At 41.6% G+C, this 24,242-nt stretch overlaps 2 protein-coding genes across 2 annotated transcripts in view; one reads left to right on the forward strand and one right to left on the reverse strand.

The window, feature by feature from the left end:
• The window catches only part of LOC111952041 (serine/threonine-protein kinase 32C), a 155,738-nt gene extending 145,831 nt beyond the window's left edge, over positions 1 to 9,907 (forward strand). The window contains exons 11-12 of the mRNA XM_023970475.2: positions 750 to 817; positions 6,837 to 9,907. Coding sequence (XP_023826243.1) covers positions 750 to 817; positions 6,837 to 7,026 — 258 coding nt within the window. The 3' untranslated portion in view covers positions 7,027 to 9,907. The remainder of the gene's footprint in view (positions 1 to 749; positions 818 to 6,836) is intronic.
• A 1,749-nt stretch (positions 9,908 to 11,656) lies between these two features.
• Positions 11,657 to 20,594, reverse strand: LOC111952087 (placenta-specific protein 9). The gene is made up of 4 exons (XM_023970571.2): positions 20,484 to 20,594; positions 20,293 to 20,384; positions 16,152 to 16,243; positions 11,657 to 14,857 (listed from the first exon to the last, which is right to left on the reverse strand). The coding sequence occupies exons 2-4, from the start codon at positions 20,354 to 20,356 to the stop codon at positions 14,720 to 14,722; spliced, it is 294 nt and encodes a 97-aa protein (XP_023826339.1). The 5' UTR covers positions 20,357 to 20,384; positions 20,484 to 20,594; the 3' UTR covers positions 11,657 to 14,719.
• Positions 20,595 to 24,242: the final 3,648 nt, after the last annotated feature.

Consider the following 24,242-nt stretch of genomic DNA (forward strand, 5'->3'; position numbering starts at 1 on the left):
AGAAATGTTCTATGTTGCCCCAAAAAATGACCCTGTTAAATAGCGCTAGGACAGTGTGGCAGATCTTGGTTTACACAGAGGGCAGGGAGGGCAGTCTGTAGCCTCCTCTTCCCCAGTTGTTATTTTTCTTCCTTCATTTCATGAATATCATGAATCTCTGTGTCTTAAAGGCCGGTTATTTTCTTACATGATGACAGTATTATAAGAAATCCACCTTGTTATCTGTGATTGCGCCCATTATTTACCATGGATTTTAGACAATCCATATGTATGAGCTGTGCCAGGTTTTCATTGGCCAAGCCCCTCATTAGCAGCACCACATTATTAAAGTCGACCTTCGGTGTTATCAAGAGTGATCTCTGGGCGCTGTAAAAGCAGTAAAGCTTGTATCTTCTAACAATAGCCCCCATCTTACTCCGGGCCTGAGCAGTCTTCTAGTGTGTGAGGGGGCTCAGTTATTACCTAGATGATTAAATTATGAAGCCATCAGTGGTGATGTCATGCCTCCAAGTGCTTTCGGAAATATGAGCTTCTATTTTTGTCCTGTGCCAAACAACCAATTTGAGGGAAAGCACACAAACAAATCACTGGGCGTGATTTAAGAGAGGGAAGAAGGGGGTGTTTTGTAATCTTTCAGGTCGCACTGGTGATTGATTGAGGTGAGACTGATCTCGCACTTCATCATTGTCGACCTGTGTGGGTGATGATGATGATGATAATGGCTATTCTCTCTCCTTCACCGCCCTCAGGAGAACGACTACCTACAGGAGTGCCTTGAAGTCGTGCAGTCAGAGTTCATGATCTTCAACCGCGAGAAGTAAGACCACAAACCCAACCCTTCACAAACCCAACCCTTCACAAACCCAACCCTTCACAAACCCAACCCTTCACAAACCCAACCCTTCACAAACCCAACCCTTCACAAACCCAACCCTTCGCCCGGAGACAAATCAAAACATATTAATGTTAAACTATTGTGGAATGCTTTAAAAAAAAAAAAGGGGTACGCATAAGGCTGAGATACCACCTACATAAGGACTATATGACACCTGACACACACGTGAATAGATATTTATAAATGTTTGTTTCACCTGACCCAAGGATTGTTAGCTCTACAATAATATACTAAGATTATATAAACGCAGAACCAACTACTGAACCTGGGAGACCAATTRAAAAACATATTAATGTTACATCATTCTTAGCTCTGTAGTGCCAGAAATTATTCACACTGCTTTACTTTTTCCACATYTTGTTGTGTTACAGCCTGAATATAAAATTGATAAAAATGTAGATTTTGTGTCACTGATCTACACACAWTACCCCATAATGTCAAAGTGGAATGTTGTTTGTAGAACATTTTTCAAATGAATAACAAATGTGAAGCTGAAATGTTTTTTTTGTGGCAAGCCTTAAGTTCAGGAGTAAAAATATGCTTAACAAATCACATAATAAGTTTCATGGACTCATTCTGTGTTCAATAATAGTGGTTAACATACAATTATCTGTAAGGTCCCTCAATTGAGTATTGAATTTCAATACAAAGACCACAAAGACCAGGGAGCTATTTCAATGCCTCAAAGAAGGACACCGATTTGTAGATGTGTAAAATAATATACAGACGCTGAATGTCCCTTTGAGCATGGTGAAGTATTAATTCAGCTTACACCCAGTCACTACAAAGATACAGGTGTCCTTCCTAACACAGTTGCCGAAGAGGAGGGAAACTGCTCAGAGATTTCACTATAAGGTCAATGGTGATTTTAAAACGGTTACAGGGTTTAATTGTTGTGATATGAGAACTGAGGATGGATCAACAACATTGTAGTTACTCCACAATACTAACTTAAATGACGGAGTGAAAAGAAGGAAGCCTGTTTGCAACAAGGTACTTAGTAATACTTCTAAAAAATTGGCAAAAGAAATCACTTTTTTTTCTGAAAACAAAGCATTATGTTTGGGGCAAATCCTACACAACACGTTACTGAGTACCACGCTTCAAATTTTCGAGTATGGTGGTGACTGGATCGTGTTGTCATCAGCAAGTACTAGGGAGTTTTTTTAGGATTTAAAAAAAGGAATACAGCTATAAGCACAGGCAAAATCCTAGAGGAAAACCTGGTTTAGTCTGCTTTCCAACAGACACTGAAAGACAAATCCACCTTTCAGTAGGACAATAACTTAAAACACAATCTACACGGGAGTTGCTTACCAAAACGACATTGAATAGCAATGATCAACAATCAACTTGACACAGCTTGAAGAATTTTATAAAGAATAATGGGGAAATATTGTACAATCCAGGTGTGCAAAGCTCTTAAAGACTTACCCAAAAAGACTCCTACAAACTATTGACTCAGGGGTGTGAATACTTATGTAAATTAGGTAATAAAATCTAGGGTATTGTGTGTAGATGGATGAGAAAGAAAATCTATTCAATAAATGTTTTAACTCAGGCTGTAACACAACAAAATGTGGAATTAATCAAGGGGTAAGAATACTTTCTGAAGGCGCTGTATATGAGGCTTCCCACTCCTTTCTCTATTCTGGTTAGAGCCAGTTTGCACTGTTCTGTGAATGGGAGTAGTACACAGCGTTGTACGAGATGTTCAGTTTCTTGGCAATTTCTCGCATGGAATAGCCTTTATTTCTCAGAACAAGAATAGACTGACGAGTTTCGAAGTTCTTTGTTTCTGGCCATTTTGAGCCTATAATCGAACCTACAAATGCTGATGCTCCAGATACTCAACTAGTCTAAAGAAGGCCAGTTTTATTGCTTCTTTAATCAGCACAACCGTTTTCAGCTGTGCTAACATAATTGCAAAAGGGTTTTCTCATGATCAATTAGCCTTTTAAAATGATAAACTTGGATTAGTGAAACACAACGTGCTATTGGAACCCAGGAGTGATGGTTGCTGATAATGGGCCTCTGTACGCCTATGTAGATATTCCATAAAAAATCTGCTGTTTCCAGTTACATAAGTCCTTTACAACATTAACAATGTCTACACTGTATTTCTGATGGGAAAGGGGGCGGGTGGAAAGCCACAAGCTCCAAGGGGGGACAATTGTAATTGCCACTAACCGTTAGCGGGGTTGGGCATCAAGGTAACCTTGGAAAAGCCCTAGGGAAACTGCAGGCACGAATGGTGAACTGACAGTGCGTATAGCTCACCCACTCGCTTTGCGGATGTAAGGGAGACCAGTAAAGGGGTCGTAAAGAAGAGATATACATTTGAAGTCGGAAGTTTACATACACTTAGGTTGGAGTCATTAAAACTCGTTTTTCAACCACTCCACAAATTTCTTGTTCACAAACTATAGTTTTGGCAAGTCAGTTAGGACATCTACTTTGTGCTTGACACAAGTCATTTTTACAACAATTGTTTACAGACAGATTATTTCACTTATAATTCACTGTATCACAATTCCAGTGGGTCAGAAGTTTACATACACTAAGTTGACTGTGCGTTTAAACAGATTGGAAAATTGCAGAAAATGATGCCGTGGCTTTAGAAGCTTCTGATAGGCTAATTGACATAATTTGAGTCAATTGGAGGTGTACCTGTGGATGTATTTCAAGGCCTACCTTCAAACTCAGTGCGTCTTTGCTTGACATCATGGGAAAATCAAAAGAAATCAGCCAAAAAATTGCTGACCTCCACAAGTCTGGTTCATCCTTGGGAGTAATGTCCAAACTCCTGAAGGTACCACGTTCATTTGTACAAACAATAGTACGCAAGGATAAACACCATGGGACCACGTAGCTGTCATACTGCTCAGGAAGGAGACGCGTTCTGTCTCCTACAGATGAACGTACTTTGGTGCAAAAAGTGCAAATCAATCCCAGAACAACAGCAAAGGACCTTGTGAAGATGCTGGAAGAAACAGGTACAAAAGTATCTATATCCACAGTAAARCGAGTCCTATATCGACATAACCTGAAAGGCTGCTCAGCAAGGAAGAAGCCACTGCTTCAAAACCGCCTTAAAAAAAGCCAGACTACAGTTTGCAACTGCACATGGGGACGGAAATCATACTTTTTGGAGAAATGTCCTCTGGTCTGATGAAACAAAAATAGAACTGTTTGGCCATAATGACCATTGTTATGTTTGGAGGGAAAAGGTGGAGGCTTACAAGTCCGAAGAACACCATCCCAACCATGAAGCACGGGGGTGTCAGCATTATGTTGTGGGGTGCTTTGCTGCAGGAGGGACTGGTGCACTTCACAAAATAGATGGCATCCTGAGGGAGGAAAATTATGTGGATATATTGAAGCAACTTCTCAAGACATCAGTCAGGAAGTTAAAGCTTGGTCGCAAATGGGTCTTCCAAATGSACAATGACCCCAAGCATACTTCCAAAGTTGTGGCAAAATGGCTTAAGGAMAACAAAGTMAAGGTATTGGAGTGRCCATCACAAAGCCCTGACCTCAATCCTATMGAAAATKTGTTGGGAGAACTGAAAAAGCGTGTGTGATTAAGGAGGCCTACAAACCTGACTCAGTTACACCAGCTCTGCCAGGAGGAATGGGCCAAAATTCACCCAACTTATTGTGGGAAGCTTGTGGCTACCCGAAACGTTTGACCCAAGTTAAACAATTTAAAGGTAATGCTACCAAATACTAATTGAGTGTGTGTAAACTTCTGACCCGCTGGAAATGTGATGAAAGAAATAAAAGCTGAAATAAATAATTCTCTCTACTATTATTCTGACATTTAAAAATCCTACAATGTGATTTTCTGCATTTTTTTTCTCATTTTGTCTGTCATAGTTGAAGTGTAACCTATGATGAAAATTACAGGCCTCTCTCATCTTTTTAAGTGGGAGAACTTGCACAATTGGTGGCTGACTAAATACTTTTTTGCCCCACTGTATAACTCTTCTGAGAATAAGAGAGGTGAGAATGATTGGGGCGGGCGAGTGGCTCTTTAGTATGAGGGGAGCGGCTGCCTCATTCGCCACTCGACTTGTCTATCTCTGACAGACGTGTACATTTGGTTCTTCAAGCTCCTTAGAGATTCTGGTGAATCCCACTTGTGAGATATTTAAACTAACAACTGAAAGAGAACCCCGGGGTCTAATGAAAAGCTTATTAACATTAAAACCATTGTTGGCTCTATGATAAGATTCTATAAGCTATGACCATTATTTGCAATGGTATCTATTCCTTATAGAACAGTGATGCAATATGTGGTCATCATATCAAGGGTTCAAATGAATTAGCCTCATATTAGTTTTCAGTTTCTGCCATTTTTAAGTTTTCTGGTGAATATCTGTTTATATTCTGCATCCTTCCTGACCATGTAGCTTCCAGTGACACTGACATTCCTCTATTAGTRCTGAGCGATTAACCCATTTTTTAAATCTAAACTTTCTTATTAAACAACTGATTCACCGACGTTGGTTCAATTACATCAATTCCATGAAGTTTTCTTTTTTTTTTCTCTAGAGAGAAATCAAATAATTAATGAGAGAAATCAAGTCAAGAACTATATGGGACGCTGGGCTGAAGAGCGATTTGGTCTTCATTAAGCAAATACTCAACCTAGTTCAGCGCAGAAACGTGGTAATTGACTACAATGAACATAATCCATTGCACCTGTTCTTTCTGTCTCAGACAGATACACTTTTATGCCTGCTACTTCAGGTTAGATCTGCATAGACCGCATTAGAGAGGAACGTACAGTACACAACACAATGATGAGAGGGATAGAGACAATTCGTGAAAGTATGCCTTATCTATTTTGAAGAACCAGTAAAATGATTTAGCCAGAAAGCTCTGCAGCACACTCAGTCGGACTAGCCAAGCTAAATAGGATGACTATAGACAGTACAGTATGGGGAGCACGGAGATAACATTAGATGGTCTGGCTGGCTGGCTGCTACTGCCTGAKCCGAGATGAGATGATGACTTTAAGGAATRCCAAGCAGTACAGTATAAATAACTGAAATATATTATTATTTCATAGTAATTTCCTATTTATGTCTACTTAATGTGGATTTGACAGAGACAATGGAATATTTTCAATGTTTTGGCTATTGAATGTTAACTAATTTCCATTCAAAAGCAAAAAATAAATCAATAAATAAAAGCTAAAATCATTTTGTCATTATAAAAATAAAATGTAAAAATACAACTTTTTAAAATAATTAAACCAAAACCAAACCGACCTCAAAAACCACTAAGTATTCTGCAGTGGTCATCAAAATATATTTTGATTTGTTTAACACTTTTTTGGTTACTACATGATTCCATATGTGTTATTTCATCGTTTTGTCTTCACTATTATTCTATAATGTAGAAAATGGTAAAAATAAAGGAAAACCCTGGAATGAGTAGGTGTGTCCAATCTTTTGACTGGTACTGTGTATTACATGGATTTATTAGACTTTTTAAAATGTCTTGTAGGCTATGTGTGGAAGCCAGGAGATGCTAAATGTGTTTATGTTAATTAACGGTCAATTACCTTGAGACCGACAGTTATTTGCTTGACAATCACCGGCTGATGAAATTTCGTAACCGCCACAGCCCTACATGGGACTGCTCTGTGATCATGAGGGAGAGAATATTGGTTCAGCCCTGATCTAAATGAATACCTCATTCATTATTTACCAGTCTCTGAGATTGCAGCATAATTTGGAGTTCTTCCTGCATGGCAAATGGAGTTTCTTTATTGCTGTAATTAATGGAGCTTGAGTTCTATTTTTACTTCTTGGGCATCATTTCTGAACAGAGTATATCATAGTCTTTAGAYTCCCACTATGTGTTTGAATCACAAATGGGCTTTTCTCTCTGTCCTGTCTGTCTGTGTGTGTCTGCATCGGTCTCTCAGGTTGAAAAAGAGTCAGGAGGAGGGTGCAGAGGGAGGGGAGTCTGAAGGAGCTGCCGAGGGCGGTGATGATGGCGATGGAGACGGATCCGGGGAGGCTGAGGGAGGCACAGAGGATGAGGACCCTGAACCCGAGTCCTCCTCCAAACGAAGCATGTGCGGCTCGGTCTGCTCCTCTCCTGGCAGCTGCTAGCACCACACCACCACCTGGTGGTCTCTCAGGCTGCTGTGTGTGTGTGTGTGTGTGTGTGGAACCATGCCTATAGATACTCTAACCTCTCCTATGTAGCCATGATGACTGTGGGAACAGGGACGCACAGCAGAACAACAATACACAGCAGGACACAAAATGGCTCCCCTATTTCTTCTTCTGTAGCATCCATCGTTAAGGCATGAATGGGACTGCAGGTTCCAGAGCGGTCCTGCCCTCCGCGCCCCTAGAGTAAGCGCTAACTCTCTTCTATGCAACGTACAGTATAGCATGAAGGTAAGGTATCATTACGAGAGGGGATAACAAGCAGCAGTAGCCACAGACACAGTATATGAGCCTGATGACATACAGAGCAATAGGAGCCAGGTTTAAGAGTGTAAGATATTTTTTGAGAAGAGCCTCCCTGCTCTTTCAGCCCTTCGAGTAGATGTACCTCCCACTGCAAACTCACATGCTGAATTATTCAAATAGAGTTAGGCACTCTTTGTTTTCTTTGCCTGTGTAGCTCGTTCAATCCCTCTCATTCTCTCTGTGCACCCTATTCGGAACTACAATAGTACTGTTGTTGGGTTACCTTCTCCAAATGCCTTTCATTTCAATGATAATATATAATTGTATCACAATGCCAATATACAGTGTAGTGCACATAGAAATAGGATTACTATTATATTACTATGTTCTATGTGATTCTATTTCTAAGGTAGTGCAGTGGATAGAGACTTTAAGAGGTTAATAYTGTTTCCAGTTGCAGAGTGAGACTTATTAGCATATAATACTGTATGGGCCATTAAGGATAAGGAGGTTTTGCAAGTGTAAATAAATCACTAGTTCAATACTGTAAAACCACTTTAAATGGTGTTGATTGTTAATCAATAGCCTTTCATCACACGTAATTATATCTACATTATGCATCAGCATGCCAGTTTGATTTTCCTACAGCGATTACGCTCCTCCACCAAAACATATTCCCCTACGGTGTTAGATTTCCAAAGGCCCTAAGTACAACTGCGGTGTAAATGGAAGGCTTTCCCTCACCATCGATCTCTGTGACTGTTGCCAARATGCTGTTCTTCTCACACTGTTCCRTTGTGGGCTACATGCTCGTACTGCTTTAGTTCTTACCTGTTAAACATAAACATTGTCACTAACAGCGGATCAGTCGTTCTAGTCATTCTATTTCTATGGATCAGAAATGAWCAACTTCTTTCGAATAGCCACAAAAGAATCTCGTAATTGATCATTATCCTTTTAATGGACGACAATAACTATAACCTAGTGGAATTTGACAATTGTCTCTTAAATATGATTGTCTCGATCACTTCATATAGAAATGTATCATTGGGCAGTATTTTGAGTTGTGTAGTTGAAACTTGGCAGTGGTACATTTAAGGTGGTGCCATTTACTCTCAGCATGGGCATCTGGGAACATGTAGCATAGTCCGCCTTAAAACCCTAAGTAACACGTGTAAATAGACTAGCCTAACTCTCCACAGTTTTATGTGGGACTTCTTACTAAATGAACGTCAATGTTACTAAGTTAAGAGTTGTAATGAAGCCAAACCTTCATACATTGTTGTACTGACCTTATTTCCAAGTGTGCAGGCACAACTTGTAGGCACATATATGCCAAAGCTTTTCTACCATTTGCATAGTCATTTCTAAGGAACTTTGAGTGTGTGAATGTATGTTTCCTCTCTGTTGTGCATAGAACCACTGTTCCTTCAGCAAGTGAAAATACTATCATTTGTATACAACCATTTATTGTGATTATAGATAAAGGAATGTTTTTTGGGAGGGATTAAATAGTATTTCATTATATAATAAAAAATCAAGATGCCTCTTAAAAAGAGGTGAGGTGGGAAAAAATGCAGTTCCTATAAAAATAAGTGCATTAACTACAACGATAGTGTCTCAAACCCTGCATGTACCTCTATTCAAGGTTTTAATCTGATTTTGTAGCAGAGCCAAGTGCTAGGGTTTGCATGGCTTACAGTATGTGCACATGCAAGCTTCGGCCATAGAGATGGATAGAGATCTTTACTTGGTAATCTGTTTTTTCATGGACATTGCTATTGAGGGCTTCCTCAATTTTAAAGTAGTCAACTGGGTGGGGATTCCTATGGCTTGGGAGCAATAAGTTAATAATCAGAGCATTTGCTTCTACTTCAATTTGGATTACCTGGTTGGTAAATGGCTTTAATTAAGCTGTATCGATGCCATTAGTGGCCACAATAAATGACACACAAGATGTGGTTCAGGACTCCTGCACTGCAGGTGGTGGTAAATCACCAATATAAGCTGTATGCATTTTTCAAACACAAAAGAAGAAGAAATTTGGCCACTTCAATGGCGCTGCCCATGCTGTGACGCTATAATGGGATAGGTACCAAGATGAGTCGTCTAACTAAGTCTATGGCAGTAGCATACCTTGAATTTCGCCTTGTCCAATCAGTGTAGCCCTGCCCTGTTTGCCTGTCTATGTGATGTCTAGGTTTGCTAAAAACAAGATTTACGACCTCCTACAACTGTACAAATAATTTATTCCCAGTGTTATATGGATAGTATAATATTTTAGATTGTATGCAGTAACCTTTGACAACCCGTAGTTTGTCTTAAGAATATGTTCAAGTGCACAGGCTTTTCCTTCCTTAAATGGATGTTTTAATAAGTCAGTAATTATGCTCCAATGTGGGTAAGTTTGAGTTTTATGTGCTTAGTTATGTATATGGAAAAGGTATAAGCCCAAAGGTTTGGGGCAGTGTTTAAGTATGCCCTTAGTTGGTCTTAGCTATGTGAAACTGGCTGCTAAATAACATACATACATATACAGTACCAGTCAAAATTTTGGACATACCTACTCATTCCAGGGTTTTTCTTTATTTTTACAATTTTTTTATGGTAGAATAATAGTGAAGACATCAAAACTATGAAATGACACATATGGAGTGATGTAGTAACCAAAAATGTGTTACAAAATATATTTTGATTTGTTTATTTGAGATTCTTCAAAGTAGCCACCCTTTGATGACAGCTTTGCACACTCTTGTTATTCTCAACCAGCTTGTTGAGGTAGTCACCTGGAATGCATTTCAATTAACAGGTGTGCCTTGTTAATTTATGGAATTTCTTTCCTTCTTAATGCGTTTCAGACAATCAGTTGTGTTGTGATAAGGTAGGGGTGGTATACAGAAGATAGCCCTATTTGGTGAAAGACCAAGTCCATATTATGGCAAGAACAGCTCAAATAAGCAAAGAGAAAGGACAGTCCATCATTACGTTAAGACATGAAGGTCAGTCAATCCGGAAAATGTTAAGAAATGTTTAAGTTTCATCAARTGTAGTCAGAAAAAACATCAAGTGCTATGATGAAACTTTCATGAGGACCGCAGAGGAGAGGAAGACCCAGAGTTACCTCTGCTGAAGAGGATAAGTTCATTAGAGTTAACTGCAACTCAGATTACAACCTAAATAAGTGCTTCACGGAGTTCAAGTAACAGACACATCTCAACATCAACTGTTCAGGGGAGACTGCGTGAATCAGGCCTTCATGGTCGAATTGCTGCAAAGAAACCACTACTAAAGGACACCAATAATAAGAACAGACTTKCTTGGGCCAAGAAACATGAGCAATGGACTTTAGACCGGTGGAAATCTGTCCTTTGGTCTGATGAGTTAAAATTTGAGATTTTGTGTTCCAACCGGCGTGTCTTTGTGAGACACAGGGTAGGTGAACAGATGATCTCCGCATGTGTGGTTCCCACCGTGAAGCATGGAGGAGGTGGTGTGGGGGTGCTTGGCTGGTGACACTGTCAGTGATTTCTTTAGAATTCAAAGCACACTTAACCAGCATGGCTACCACAGCATTCTGCAGCGATACGCCATCCCATCTGGTTTGCGCTTAGTGGGACTATCATTTGTTTTTCAACAGGACAATTTCCCATGACACACCTCCAGGCTGTGTAAGGGCTATTTGACCAAGGAGAGTGATGGAGTGCTGCATCAGATGACCTGGCCTCTACAATCACCCGACCTCAACCCAATTGAGATGGTTAGGGATCCGTTGGACCACAGAGTGAAGGAAAAGCAGCCAACAAGTGCTCAGCGTATGTAGGAACTCCTTCAAGACTTTGAAGAAGGCACGCCTCTTAATTAAAATGCATTCCAGGTGACTACCTCATGAAGCTGGTTTAGAGAATGCCAAGAGTGTGCAAAGCTGTCATCAAGGCAAAGGGTGGCTATTTGAATGATCTCAAATATAAAATATATTTAGATTTGTTTAACACTTTATTGGTTACTACATTATTACATATGTGTTATTTCGCAGTTTTGATGTCTTCACTATTATTCTACAATGCAGAAAATAGTAAAAACAAAGAAAAACCCTTGMATGAGTAGGTAATCTAAAGCTTTTGACCAATAGTGTATATATACATACACATACACACACACAGTGTATTTGGAAAGTATTCAGACCCATTGACTTGTTCCACATTTTGTTAAGTTACAGCCTTATTCTAAAATGTATTAAATAGTTGTTTTTCCTCATCAATCTACACACAATACCCCATAATGACAAAGTGAAAACAGGTGTTTAGACATTTTTGCAAATGTATTAAAAATAAAAAACAGAAATACCTTTATTTACATAAGTATTCAGACCGTTTGCTATGAGACTTGAAATTGAGCTCAGGTGCATCCTGTTTCCATAGATCATCCTTCAGATGTTTCTACAATGTGATTGGAGTCCACCTGTGGTAAATTCAATTGATTGGACAATTGGAAAGCCACACACGTGTCTATATAAGGTMTCACAGTTGACAGTGCAAGTCAGAGCAAAAACCAAGCCATGAGGTCAAAGGAATTGTCCATAGAGCTCTGAGACAGGATTGTGTCGAGGCACAGATCTGGGGAAGGGTACCAAAACATTTCTGCAGCATTTAAGGTCCCTAAGAACACAGTGGCCTCCATCATTATTAAATGGAAGAAGTTAGGAACCACCAAAACACTTCCTAGCGCTGTCTGCCCGGTAAAACTGCACAATCGGTGGAGAAGGGCCTTGGTCAGGAAGGTGACMAAGATCCCGATGGTCACTCTGACAGAGCTCCAGAGTTCCTCTGTGGAGATGGGAGACCCTTCCAGAAGGACAAACATGTCTGCAGCACTCCACCAATCAGGCCTTTATGGTAGAGTGGCCAGATGGAAGCCACTCCTCAGCGATAGGGACTGGGAGACTAGTCAGGTTTGAGGGAAAGATAGATCCTTGATGAAAACCTGCTCCAGAGTGCTCAGGACCTCAGACTGGGGCGAAGGTTCACCTTCCAACAGGACAACGACCCTAAGCACACAGCCAAGACAACGCAGGAGTGGCTTCTCTGAATGTCCTTGAGTGGCCCAGCCAGAAACCGGACTTGAACCCAATCAAATATCTCTGGAGAGACCTGAAGAACCCGATCAAACATCTCTGGAGAGACCGGAAAATAGCTGTGCAGCGACGCTCCCCATCCAACCTGACAGAGCTTGAGAGGATCTGCAGAGAAGAATGAGAAACTCCCTAAATACAGGTGTGCCAAGATTGTAGCATCATACACAAGAAAACTCGCTGCCAAAGGTGTTTCAACAAAGTACTGAGTAAAGGGTCTGAATACTTATGTAAATGTGATTTTTCAGTTTACATTTTTGAAAAAAGTCTGAACCTGTTTTTGCTTTGTCGTTATGGGGTATTGTGAGTAGATTGATGAGAAAAAAACAATTGAATCCATTTTAGAATAAGGCTGTAACGTAACAAAAACTTTAAAAGTCAATGGGTCTGAATACTTTCCGAATGCACTGTGTGTGTGTATATATATATACATGCAGTGGGGTCTGAAATGATTCACACCCTTGAAAAAGATTAGCAAAAATGACCATATAAATAATTCAAATACTGAGCTATATTATAAGCTAAAAATGTTTGGGAAATTATATTATTTTATACTAATAYAAATGCTCAGAGAAAGAGATTTTGTTTAACAAGTAATACTTTCATATTTGGATAAAAGTGTCTGCTAAATGGCATATACTATCATATTATGACTTTTTTCAAAGGTAGGGGTCAAAATTATTGACACCCTTTTTCAATACCTTTCAATACCTCATGAGGATAACGGTACTGAGACATTTAAAAAACAAAATGTTTTATGGATTGGAGAACCTTGGGAGGGATTTTAGACCATTCCTCCATACAGAATCCTTTCAGATCCTTGATATCCTTCTTCTACGCTTATGGACTGCCCTCTTCAATTCAAAACACAGGTTTATTATATACAGTATATATACAGCTCTTCGACATGTCTTTACATTGTCCTCTCTAATGACGATTWGATTAAAAAACTTGATTGGATGCTCAGCCTCCACTGCTAGAAATGGCCATGTAATTATGTCTAGTATTTGTAATGAATAGTCATTGAATTTAATAGGACCCTGGGTAGCTTTTTTTCAACAATATTGTAGCCTAACATCATTCCCTTGGTATCTAAAATTCATCTCCATTCCTGATCGGATGTTGCTTGCCTAACTCGCAAAAATCTAAAATATGTTCTTACCAATGTGTTTACATTGTAGTTTATTGGATAACATTGTTGTAAGTATATTTACCTGGGTGTTTCAAACAGTATTGTTGCAGGGCGAGTGACCAGCTACCACAGCACCTTTACCGTGAACTGGATAAGGATCAACGCTCTCACATCTAACATTAGTGTCTGATCTTTGTAGAAACATTTAGTAAAATAGTGTACATTATTTTTAAGAACAAAAAAAAACTGGTTTGATGATCTATGACCACTCTCCTTTTTGTGATCCGATTTTGAACATGTTCTGTAAGATTTTTATGGGGACTAAATAAATACACTTGCAACTAGCCTGGGTCTCAGTGGAAGCCTTGTACTRTACCTATTCAAACTGCTCTGTGTATTGAAACATACTGCTTTAACTGCTTTGATAAATAAATACATTCCTTCTAGTAGTCTCTGTAATGATTTTGTTTTTGTCATTCATCCACATTGAGATTATTAGTGGTCCCTAACCACGGATACAGGGTCAGGTATTATTTACAGCCCCCTAGTGGTTTGGTATAGGATTGGGGGTTAGGGTCACCTGATTCTTGATCTGTGGTAAAGGGCAAGGACTCGGTGCTGCATGTGTCGCTCTTGACTGACACCAGGGGGCGGAAGAGCGGCATGGGACAGAAAAGGGTCAATCCCACCCAAAACAAGACATTRCCAGATAAAACAATCAATGGTTTACGACTTTACGACTTTTACGATCCTGAGAGGCTGGGGACACAGTTACCCCTGGGTGTAGGGATTCAAGTTTAGCCAAAGACGAGAGAAAGGATGAGAGTGYCCGAGGAATAGAGCAGTGTATTACGGGGAAAAATAAGCTTTAGTGTTGTGATCTATCGACTGTACCACAGAATATATACTAAGCCTGTGTTTACACTTTAAAGGGCTTGTTTTATACCGTTTTTGTCCACTTACAAAATACAACTTCAGCAAAACGGCAGAGACTGTACATTAGTCTTTCATTGTTTTCCCTAGCCAGGTACACGCTCATCACTTCTTAAAGCTAGAGTGAAGTAGCATTAGTAGCTGCTCAACAGAGATCTTCTCCTCTTCCTCTCTCAGGAGTCGCCATTCTCTCACAGTCCCTGGCCGTCCAGGATGTCCACCACAGGTTTTCCAACAGTTTCCAGCAGGGGACTCCACTCAGGGGCTTCTATGGCGTCCAGCAGCATGGCCAGCTCAGCCTCCAGCTTTTGTACTGTGTCCTCTACATGCTGCAGGAGACAGACAGGGACCATCTATCAGCCCAACTCACATTGATTCTTAGGCCCTATCCCTTTAACCTAGACCTGAGTGTCGATCTTAAAGAAATGCTCCGGGAACTTTAGCGTCTAGTAAGTATTTTGTTAAACTCCCGCTTTGAGCTGGATGTGTCAATGTGTAGTTCATACATACATAATCTATGAGCAGATTTACTGTTTTACCTTAATTACCCACGAAATCCCTAGTATGAAAACAATTGTTTTCTGGAGCTGTGTGGTGCCATTTTCCCTACATTTTCCCCCACGTGGGCCAGCCCCCAAGCAATTCGAGTGACAGCTAGCAAGATGCACACAGAACGATTGAGAGAGAAATGACATAGTGCACATATCTGCACATATGTGACGTAGTAAGCAATTTTCGGGGATCACTTTTGGGTCGTGAGCCTACTTTCAGAACTAATTACTAAAAAGTACCGGAGAATCTCTTTAAAGAATTGGATAGTAAGTAAGATATGGCAAAGTTTCCATATAGCATATCAATGTACAAGCTGAAGCTATTACCATTGTTTTAAACTATCCTATACCCACCGCTGTTTTGAGGGTTTAAGTGCCTTGCTCAAGGGCACAACAGCATCTAGGATTTGATACCAGCAACCCTCCAGTTATCAGCTCATTTCCTAACATATTTTTCCTGTCAGACCCGGGATTCAAACTGGCAACCCTCCGGTTGCTGGCTCGCCTCTMTAAACRCTAGGCTACCCGCCGGGGATAGATTCTCCTCAGATGCACTCAATACTGACTCAACATCAATACTCTCTGGGTGGCGTGAATTTAAAGAGGAAGAAATGTTAGTAACTGAGCTAATTCCACTGCTGAGTCGTTTGGATGGGCACTTTAGCTGAAAAATCAGATCCTTAAAAGGAAATAGTGCAGATAGTTTGGCCGTCGATCAAACGAAAAACAAGTTGATATACAGTATTAATGTTACAAACCACTGGGAAATCTTCCAAATTCCTTCAAAGATCGAATTTCTGATTGAACCCTTTAAGTCCTACGACATAAATCATTTAGAAGAATACTACGATGTCATACTAAAGAGTGCCATAAAGGTTACGCCACATTTAWAAAAGCAGCATATGTAAGGACCTGTTATATCAGCTTTTATTATGCTATGATGTTTGGTTATGAGTGGTTTGTGACGCAGAAACATATGCCTTATAAAGTGTTTATGAAGGCGTTGTTAGATGTGTTTTGTTTAACGTGTGACCAAACAAGACCGTGAAAAGCATTGTGATTACTACTCCACCTTCTCCACTACATCCAGTCTGTCATGAAGAGTACTGTGGTCCTGACAGGCACTCGATCGGACATCTCTGGGTTGGAGCTCAGACTCGGGTCCTGATGGAAAACATAGGCCAGCAGACGTCATTTTTGATTACAAGACAAATATGTGTTCTCTTGAAGAACAGATCATGTTTTCAAACTTTATTTCTGACCAACACATGTTCTTTTATCATTTCAATAGCTTAGTCTTACTGTACATCCTTCAAACGGGTTAGATTAGAGGACATACTTATGGACTTCAATACACACCAGAGCAGAATTCTCAAAACCTCCCTGAGAAAACCCAGTGTATTTTTTTGTATACTATCTCTATCCACTACTTAATTTCTTCTCAGCAGAAATGGAAAAAACTCAGTTCTGTTCCATTTTAAATCCAGCTAATCGGTAAAGGTCACCAAAACAAGTCTTCCTTGTCTCCTCTCCCTTGTTCTCCCTCCGTCTCCCGTCTGTCTGGTTCACAGCCCATTCAACGTGTTTTCTATTACCTCTACATCTCCGCTCTGCAGGCAGACTGCAGCCCAGCCAATCAGTTCACCACAACCCCTGGCCACATGCCATTCTGCTGACATGGCGTTCCAGCAAACTGAACTGGGATCAGTACACCCTCACTTTCACCAGGACGTGACCCAGTTTATTCAGAAGAGGTGCCGATGATCCAGAGTCAGTGCAGTATGGGACAGAGTTAGTGCAGCATTGCATACTTGCATACCCTTAGGGCAACTAGACTACACCTTTGGCTTAGCTTTGATACACAACTCAACACTTTGTCTGGCAGTGAACTGTGAGGTGCTCTCAGTTGGAATCAACCTTGAACCTTTATGGGTTGGGTGTGGTGGAGAAACCTCCATACATTGTTCGACCACCTTTTTCCATTCGCCATGCAGGTTTTATGGTTCCAATTAACCACCTACCCCTTTTTAAGAGCCCTTATTTTTCTCTGTGAGCTGAAGCGCTGGTCGCTGGTGGCTATGGCAGTGAGGAATGTGGCTGGGATGTGTGGTCCGTATGTCTGTGAAGACAGGTGTCTTCTTAATGACGCATGGAGCATAGAACATGTACAGTATAATCTATGGCATGGAGCCCTGTCTATTCTCTTCAGCCACACTTCCTGTTGCACCTGGTTTCCATGACGTCACAGAATGTTTTAACATAAATCATTCAAGCTGGAAATGTCTTTCTTACTATATATCGTCCTAGGACCTTAGGAAAGTTTTTTATGTGGCATTATATGCACACTAAAAGGCATTACAAACACAGAACAAAGACCGTTACATACAACATATATATATAGCAGTCTGTTGAGGGTTGAATTTGGCCTCTCTCACATGTATAGTAGTCTGTTCCCTGCCTGTCATAAAAGTAACACAACATAAGGACCTTTTACTTTTCCAACATCATGACTGTCCTCCAGTGCCCTSTGAACAGCAGCCATGAATTACCAGTTGTGCTGTTTTTATGGCGCTATCCCACGGTACAATTTTATAAGCTCCATTACACCACCACAGAGCATGCCAAGTGGACCCAGGACAAAAGCCAAGGAAACCCAAAGGATGAACGTAAGATAGAGCTCCTCTTTGGATTTCTCTCAATAGAAAAACGCACCACATGTCTCTGCCTCAGTATTACAGACGGACTCATAACTTCCAGTATGTGAAATCCATCTGGGCATATTAGCCAGTCGGCAAACTTCAAGGCTTTTTCCCCCTAAGGAAAACATGTGTGACATGTCAATTGATCACAATCTGTGAAAGATGCATGGAGGGCATCGTCTTTGAATCGAAGTTTAGCACGTGATACAAACAAAYACACAGGCACACCGATGCAGGCAGGATGCTGTCTCAGTTCTCTAGCTATCCAGCGTATGTAATCTGAGCATAGTGGTTTGCCGTTGAATTCAGAATTCCCTGCTCTGGTAGTTAAAACAGCCCGTGGTTCTCTGGTTTGGCTATCAACATGTCGGGACACCAAAAGGCCCTAAGACTGCAGCTAAAGCGTGTCTGGGGGGAGCGTGTGTTGGACAAAGGCAAATGAGGCAGGTGATGACATGTCTGATGAAGTGCACACTCCTTTGTGTATTCTATCACAGTTGCACCAGGAGGTTGAGAAATACTGACCCACACACTCAGAGGAAACCGGCCAATAGGAAAGGAAAAAACAGCAGCCCACAGGGGCCTGATCTAACACACTCCGCCCTGGGAGACAGGGTTCGGAAGATGGCGTGCGTGTTTGCGGTGGAGTGAATAATGAAGAACACAGCCTGAGCCAGAGTATTAGATCAGTTAGTAAAAAACACCAGTGGTCCCACAAACCAGCTCTTGCCTAATACAGGCCCGCCAATGGAAATAAGACTAACATGTCGTTAGTCAGATCTCTAGGGTATTTCCTGGATCGATAGTGTGTTGGCAGAGAGAGCGAGAAATGTGTGGTTCTATGTGTTGTTGCCATAGTTGGCCATTCCTGGTGTATGAAGTCACACTCAAGCCTATATAGAGTAGGATATGGAGGAGTGACCAAAGTGTTTGTGATTTTCTCTGGAAGTCAGTTTGAGCAGTGAACAAGGTTGGAATGATAGGTTTGGAGACAGACACGGGACATATGGATACGATTGAAGATGTTTGTAGTCAAACACTGTACTGATGGAGTACTACATGGAGATGGCCGATGCCGCTTTAACAATAAGAAACAGATGTTCTAACCCCATGAGTCCTTCTCTCTCTCTCTCTCTCTCTCTCTCTCTCTCTCTCTCTCTCTCTCTCTCTCTCTCTCTCTCTCTCTCTCTCGCCCTCTCTCTCTGTCTCGCCCTCTCTGCTCTCTCTGTCTCTGTCTCTCTCTCCTGTCTACTCTCTGTCTCTGTCTCTCTCTCTCTCTCTCTTCTCTCTCTCTTCTCTCTCTCTCTTCTCTTCTCTCTTCTCTCTCTCTCTGTCTCTGTCTCTCTGTCTCTCTGTCTCTCTGTCTCTCTGTCTCTTCTCTCTGTCTCTCTCTCTCTCTGTTCTCTCTCTGCTCCTCTCTCGCTCTTCTCTCCCACTCTCTCTCTCTCTCTCTCTCTCTCTCTCTCTCCTCTCTCTCTCTCTCTCTCTTCTCTGCTGCGTCTCTGTCTCTGTCTCTGTCTCTCTCTCATGTCTCTGTCTCTGTCTCTGTCTCGCTCTGTCTTCGTCTCTTTCTCTCTCTCTCTGTCTCGTCTCTGTCTCTCTCTCTCTCTCTCTTTCTCTCTCTCTCTCTCTCTCTGTCTCTGTCTCGTTCTCTGTCTCTTTCTCTCGTCTCTTTCTCTCTCTCTCTCTGTCTCGCTCTCAGCCGTGATGAAATACCAGACTAGCGAACTACATTTAAACTGTACCCACTTCGGCATTTTAACATGTATTTTCCGACTCACGTGTTCGACAACAGCTGATAATCAGATGAATTGACGCGCTGCACCAAAATTAAAGAATGGCTGGAGTCAACGCATATGTGCATTTAATGATGCATTCAGAAAACTACTTTCTAAACTTCACATACTGTAAAACATAATTTTTTCTTATACTATTTACTACTCTAGTCTGGTTATTCAGACACGGCCTTTCTCTCTCTCTCTCTCTCTCACACACACACACACATGTTCATCCAACCATCACCTCCGCACACACACATCCTGTAACCTATATGCTGAATGACCAAGATTGACATTCCTTAAAGAGAAGGTCCATTTTACAGTGGAAAGATCCCCAATTCATGTAAGCTTTGACATCACATTACGCTTCTGCATTGCTTGCTGTTTGGGGTTTYAGGCTGGGTTTCTCTAAAGCACTTTGTGACATCGGCTGATGTAAAAAGGGCWTTATAAATACATTTGATTGATTAAAAAAATGATTTTCAGATATTCATTAAGCACAAATAACTATTCAACTCCATTGCATGGTGAGTACTCTGCATCGCTACACTCTTAAACAGAGTACCAAAAGTGTTCTTCGGCTGTCCCCATAGGAAAATCATTTTTGGTTCCAGATAGAACAGAATCTGACAGAGTAAACAACACACCTATTGATGGTTTATTTACACATCTCCTGTGCCCCCTGCCCTTTCCCCTATGACCTCTAACCCCAACAATGCCCAATCATGTCACTTACCTGGCGCTGCGTAGCCAATGAGGAGGAGCAGGAGTCCAAGTGAGATGATGTAGGGGCGGGTCATGGCGTAAGAGAGGAAACCTGGAGTCCAGCTGGAGGGGAAGAGTAGAGTTTTTAACTGTCTCTTGCGATGAGAGAAATATAGAGGAAGTAAAAAAGAAAGAGGAATAGAGAGAGAAAGAAATACTCACAGTGTATTCAGTGCCCGAAAACGTATTGAAAGTCTCTCTCTCTCTGTCTCTCCTCTTCCCTCGGCTGCACCCGGTTTCCTAATGAAAACATTAGATGCCGAACAAAAGCCCTTTATCTGAGAGGGGGCTGAGGGAGGGGAGGGGTGGGGGGTTGTTTCTAGGGTGGAACTCCTCAGCAGAGCTGGAGCCTGCACTGAAGCATACTCCAACACGGATAACATTTAGCAGGAAGGGCATGAAGTTGGCGTTGTAATCATTGTGGAACGGTATGATATGTAATGACACACTGGGTGAATTCAGAGTGAAGAAGAAGAAAAAAAATCCTTTAAAATCCTTAAGAGTCTATTTAAAAAAATAAAAAATAAAAAAATCTCCTTTATTTAACCAGGTTGGCCAGTTGAGAACAAGTTCTCATTTACGACTGCGACCTGGCCAAGATAAAGCAAAGCAGTGCGAAAATGAACAAGACAGAGATACACGTGGGATAAACAAAAGTACAGTCAATAACACAATAGAAAAATCTATATACAATGTGTGCAAATGGAGTAAGGAGGTAAGGCAATAAATAGGCCATAGTAGCGAAGTAATTACAATTCATGTTGTTGGAGACGAGTATCTTACTTCCCGCAATCTTTATTTTTTAGTTGCCACAAAACTACCTCCAAGGCTCTGGAGCAACGAACCGCCCTTGCTGTTCTGCCTGGCCGGTTCCCCTCTCTCCACTGGGATTCTCTGCCTCTAACCTTTTACAGGGGCTGAGTCACTGGCGCTTACTGGTGCTCTTCCATGCTGTCCCTAGGAGGGGCGTCACTTGAGTGGGTTGGTGTCACTGACGTGATCTCCCCCTTGGTTGTTGCGGCTGGGCTGGATGTGCTTTAGGCTACAGCCTTGTCTCAGATGGTAAGTTGGTGGTGAAGATATCCCTCTAGTGGTGTGGGGGCTGTGCTTTGGCAAAGTGTGTGTTTATCCTGTTTGCCCTGTCCGGATATGGATGGGGCCACAGTGTTCCTGACTCCTCCTGTCTCAGTCCATGTATTTATGCTGCAGTAGTTTGATGTGTCGGGGGCTACGGTCAGTCTGTTATATGGAGTACTTCTCCAGACATGCTGGTCATTTTGAACATTTGAACATCTTGGCCATTTTCTGTTATAATCTTCACCCCGGCACAGCCAGAAGAGGACTGGCCACCCTCATAGCCTGTTTTCTTCTCGCTCTAGGTTTTCTTCCTAGGTTTTGGCTTTCTAGGGAGTTTTTCTTAGCCACCTGTGCTTCTACACCTGCTTGCTTGTGTTTGGGGTTGCTGGGTGGTTCTGTACAGCACTTTACAGTCTAGCAGAGCCCTAGATATTTGTAGTGTCCACATATTCTAAGTCAGAACTGTCCAGAGTATGATGCTAGTCGGGCGGGTGCGGGCAGTGATTGGTTGAAGAGCATGCACTTAGTTTTACTAGTTTTACTGGATCTCCAATCCAAATATATAAATCTAGAATCGGGTTCCTATTTCGCAACAAAGCATCCTTCACTCATGCTGCCAAAACTATACCTCATACACTGACATCCTACCGATCCTCGACTTCGGTGATGTAATTTACAAAATAGTCCACCACTCTACTCAGCAAACTGGATGCAGTCTATAACAGTGCCATCTGTTTTGTCACCAAGCCCATATACATCACCACCGCGACCTGAATGCTCTCGTCGGCTGGCCCTCGCTACATATCGTTGCCAGACCCACTGGCTCCAGGTCATCTATAAGTCTTTGGTAGGTAAAGCTCCGCCTTATCTCAGCTCACTGGTCACCATAACAACACCCACCCGTAGCATGCGCTCCGGCAGGTATATCTCACTGGTCATCTCAAAGCCAACTGCTCCTTTGGCCGCCTTTCCTTCCAGTTCTCTGCTGCCAATGACTGGAACGAATTTAAGTTGAAGTTGGAGACATATCTCCCTCGCTAATTTTAAGCATCAGCTATCTGAGCAGCTTACCGATCGCTGCAGCTGTACACAGCCCATCTGTAAATAGCCCATCCAACTACCTACCTCATCCCCATATATACAGTGGGAGAACAAGTATTTGATACACTGCCGATTTTGCAGGTTTTCCTACTTACAAAGCATGTAGAGGTCTGTAATTTTTATCATAGGTACACTTCAACTATGAGAGACGGAATCTAAAACAAAAATCCAGAAAATCACATTGTATGATTTTTAAGTAATTAATTTGCATTTTATTGCATGACATAAGTATTTGATACATCAGAAAAGCAGAACTTAATATTTGGTACAGAAACTTTGTTTGCAATTACAGAGATCATACGTTTCCTGTAGTTCTTGACTAGGTTTGCACACACTGCAGCAGGGATTTTGGCCCACTCCTCCCTACAGATCTTCTCCAGATCCTTCAGGTTTCGGGCTGTCGCTGGGCAATACGGAGTTTCAGCTCCCTCCAAAGATTTTCTATTGGGTTCAGGTCTGGAGACTGGCTAGGCCACTCCAGGACCTTGAGATGCTTCTTACGGAGCCACTCCTTAGTTGCCATGGCTGTGTGCTTTTGTGTCGTTGTCATGCTGGAAGACCCAGCCACGACCCATCTTCAATGCTCTTACTGAGGGAAGGAGGTTGTTGGCCAAGATCTCGCGATACATGGCCATCCATCCTCCCCTCAATACGGTGCAGTCGTCCTGTCCCCTTTGCAGAAAAGCATCCCCAAAGAATGATGTTTCCACCTCCATGCTTCACGGTTGGGTGGTGTTCTTGGGGTTGTACTCATACTTCTTCTTCCTCAAAACACGGCGAGTGGAGTTTAGACCAAAAAGCTCTATTTTTGTCTCATCAAGACCACATGACTTCTCCCATTCCTCCTCTGGATCATCCAGATGGTCATTGGCAAACTTCAGACAGGCCTGGACATGCACTGGCTTAAGCAGGGGGACCTTGCGTGCGCTGCAGGATTTTAATTCCATGACGGCGTAGTGTGTTACTAATGGTTTTCTTTTAGACTGTGGTCCAGCTCTCTTCAGGTCATTGACCAGGTCCTGCCGTGTAGTTCTGGGCTGATCCCTCACCTTCCTCATGATCATTGATGCCCACGAGGTGAAATCTTGCATGGAGCCCCAGACCGAGGGTGATTGACCGTCATCTTGAACTTCTTTCATTTTCTAATAATTGCGCCAACAGTTGTTTCCTTCTCACCAAGCTGCTTGCCTATTGTCCTGTAGCCCATCCCAGCCTTGTGCAGGTCTACAATTTTATCCCTGATGTCCTTACACAGCTCTCTGGTCTTGGCCATTGTGGAGAGGTTGGAATCTGTTTGATTGAGTGTGTGGACAGGTGTCTTTTATACAGGTAACGAGTTCAAACAGGTGCAGTTAATACAGGTAATGAGTGGAGAACAGGAGGGCTTCTTAAAGAAAAACTAACAGGTCTGTGAGAGCCGGAATTCTTACTGGTTGGTAGGTGGTTCAAATACTTATGTCATGCAATAAAATGCAAATTAATTATTTAAAAATCATACAATGTGATTTTCTGGATTTTTGTTTTAGATTCCGTTCTTCACAGTTGAAGTGTACCTATGATAAAAATTACAGACCTCTACATGCTTTGTAAGTAGGAAAACCTGCAAAATCGGCAGTGTATCCAAATACTTGTTCTCCCCACTTGTATATATATATATATTTTTTTTAATTGCTCTTTTGCACCCAGTATTTTCTACTTGCACGTCATCATCTGCATATCTATCACTCCAGTGTTAATTTGCTA

This window comes from Salvelinus sp. IW2-2015, linkage group LG25 (assembly GCF_002910315.2).
Source record: "Salvelinus sp. IW2-2015 linkage group LG25, ASM291031v2, whole genome shotgun sequence".
Lineage (NCBI taxonomy): Eukaryota > Metazoa > Chordata > Actinopteri > Salmoniformes > Salmonidae > Salvelinus > Salvelinus sp. IW2-2015.

Coding starts and splice junctions, on each gene's coding strand:
- LOC111952087 (XM_023970571.2), bottom strand. CDS start 20,356: ATGACCCGCCCCTACATCATCTCACTTGGACTCCTGCTCCTCCTCATT. Junction 16,244..20,292: donor CATTGGCTACGCAGCGCCAG/GTAAGTGACATG, acceptor GTTTTCCATCAG/GACCCGAGTCTGAGCTCCAA. Junction 14,858..16,151: donor GACTGGATGTAGTGGAGAAG/GTGGAGTAGTAA, acceptor TGTCTCCTGCAG/CATGTAGAGGACACAGTACA.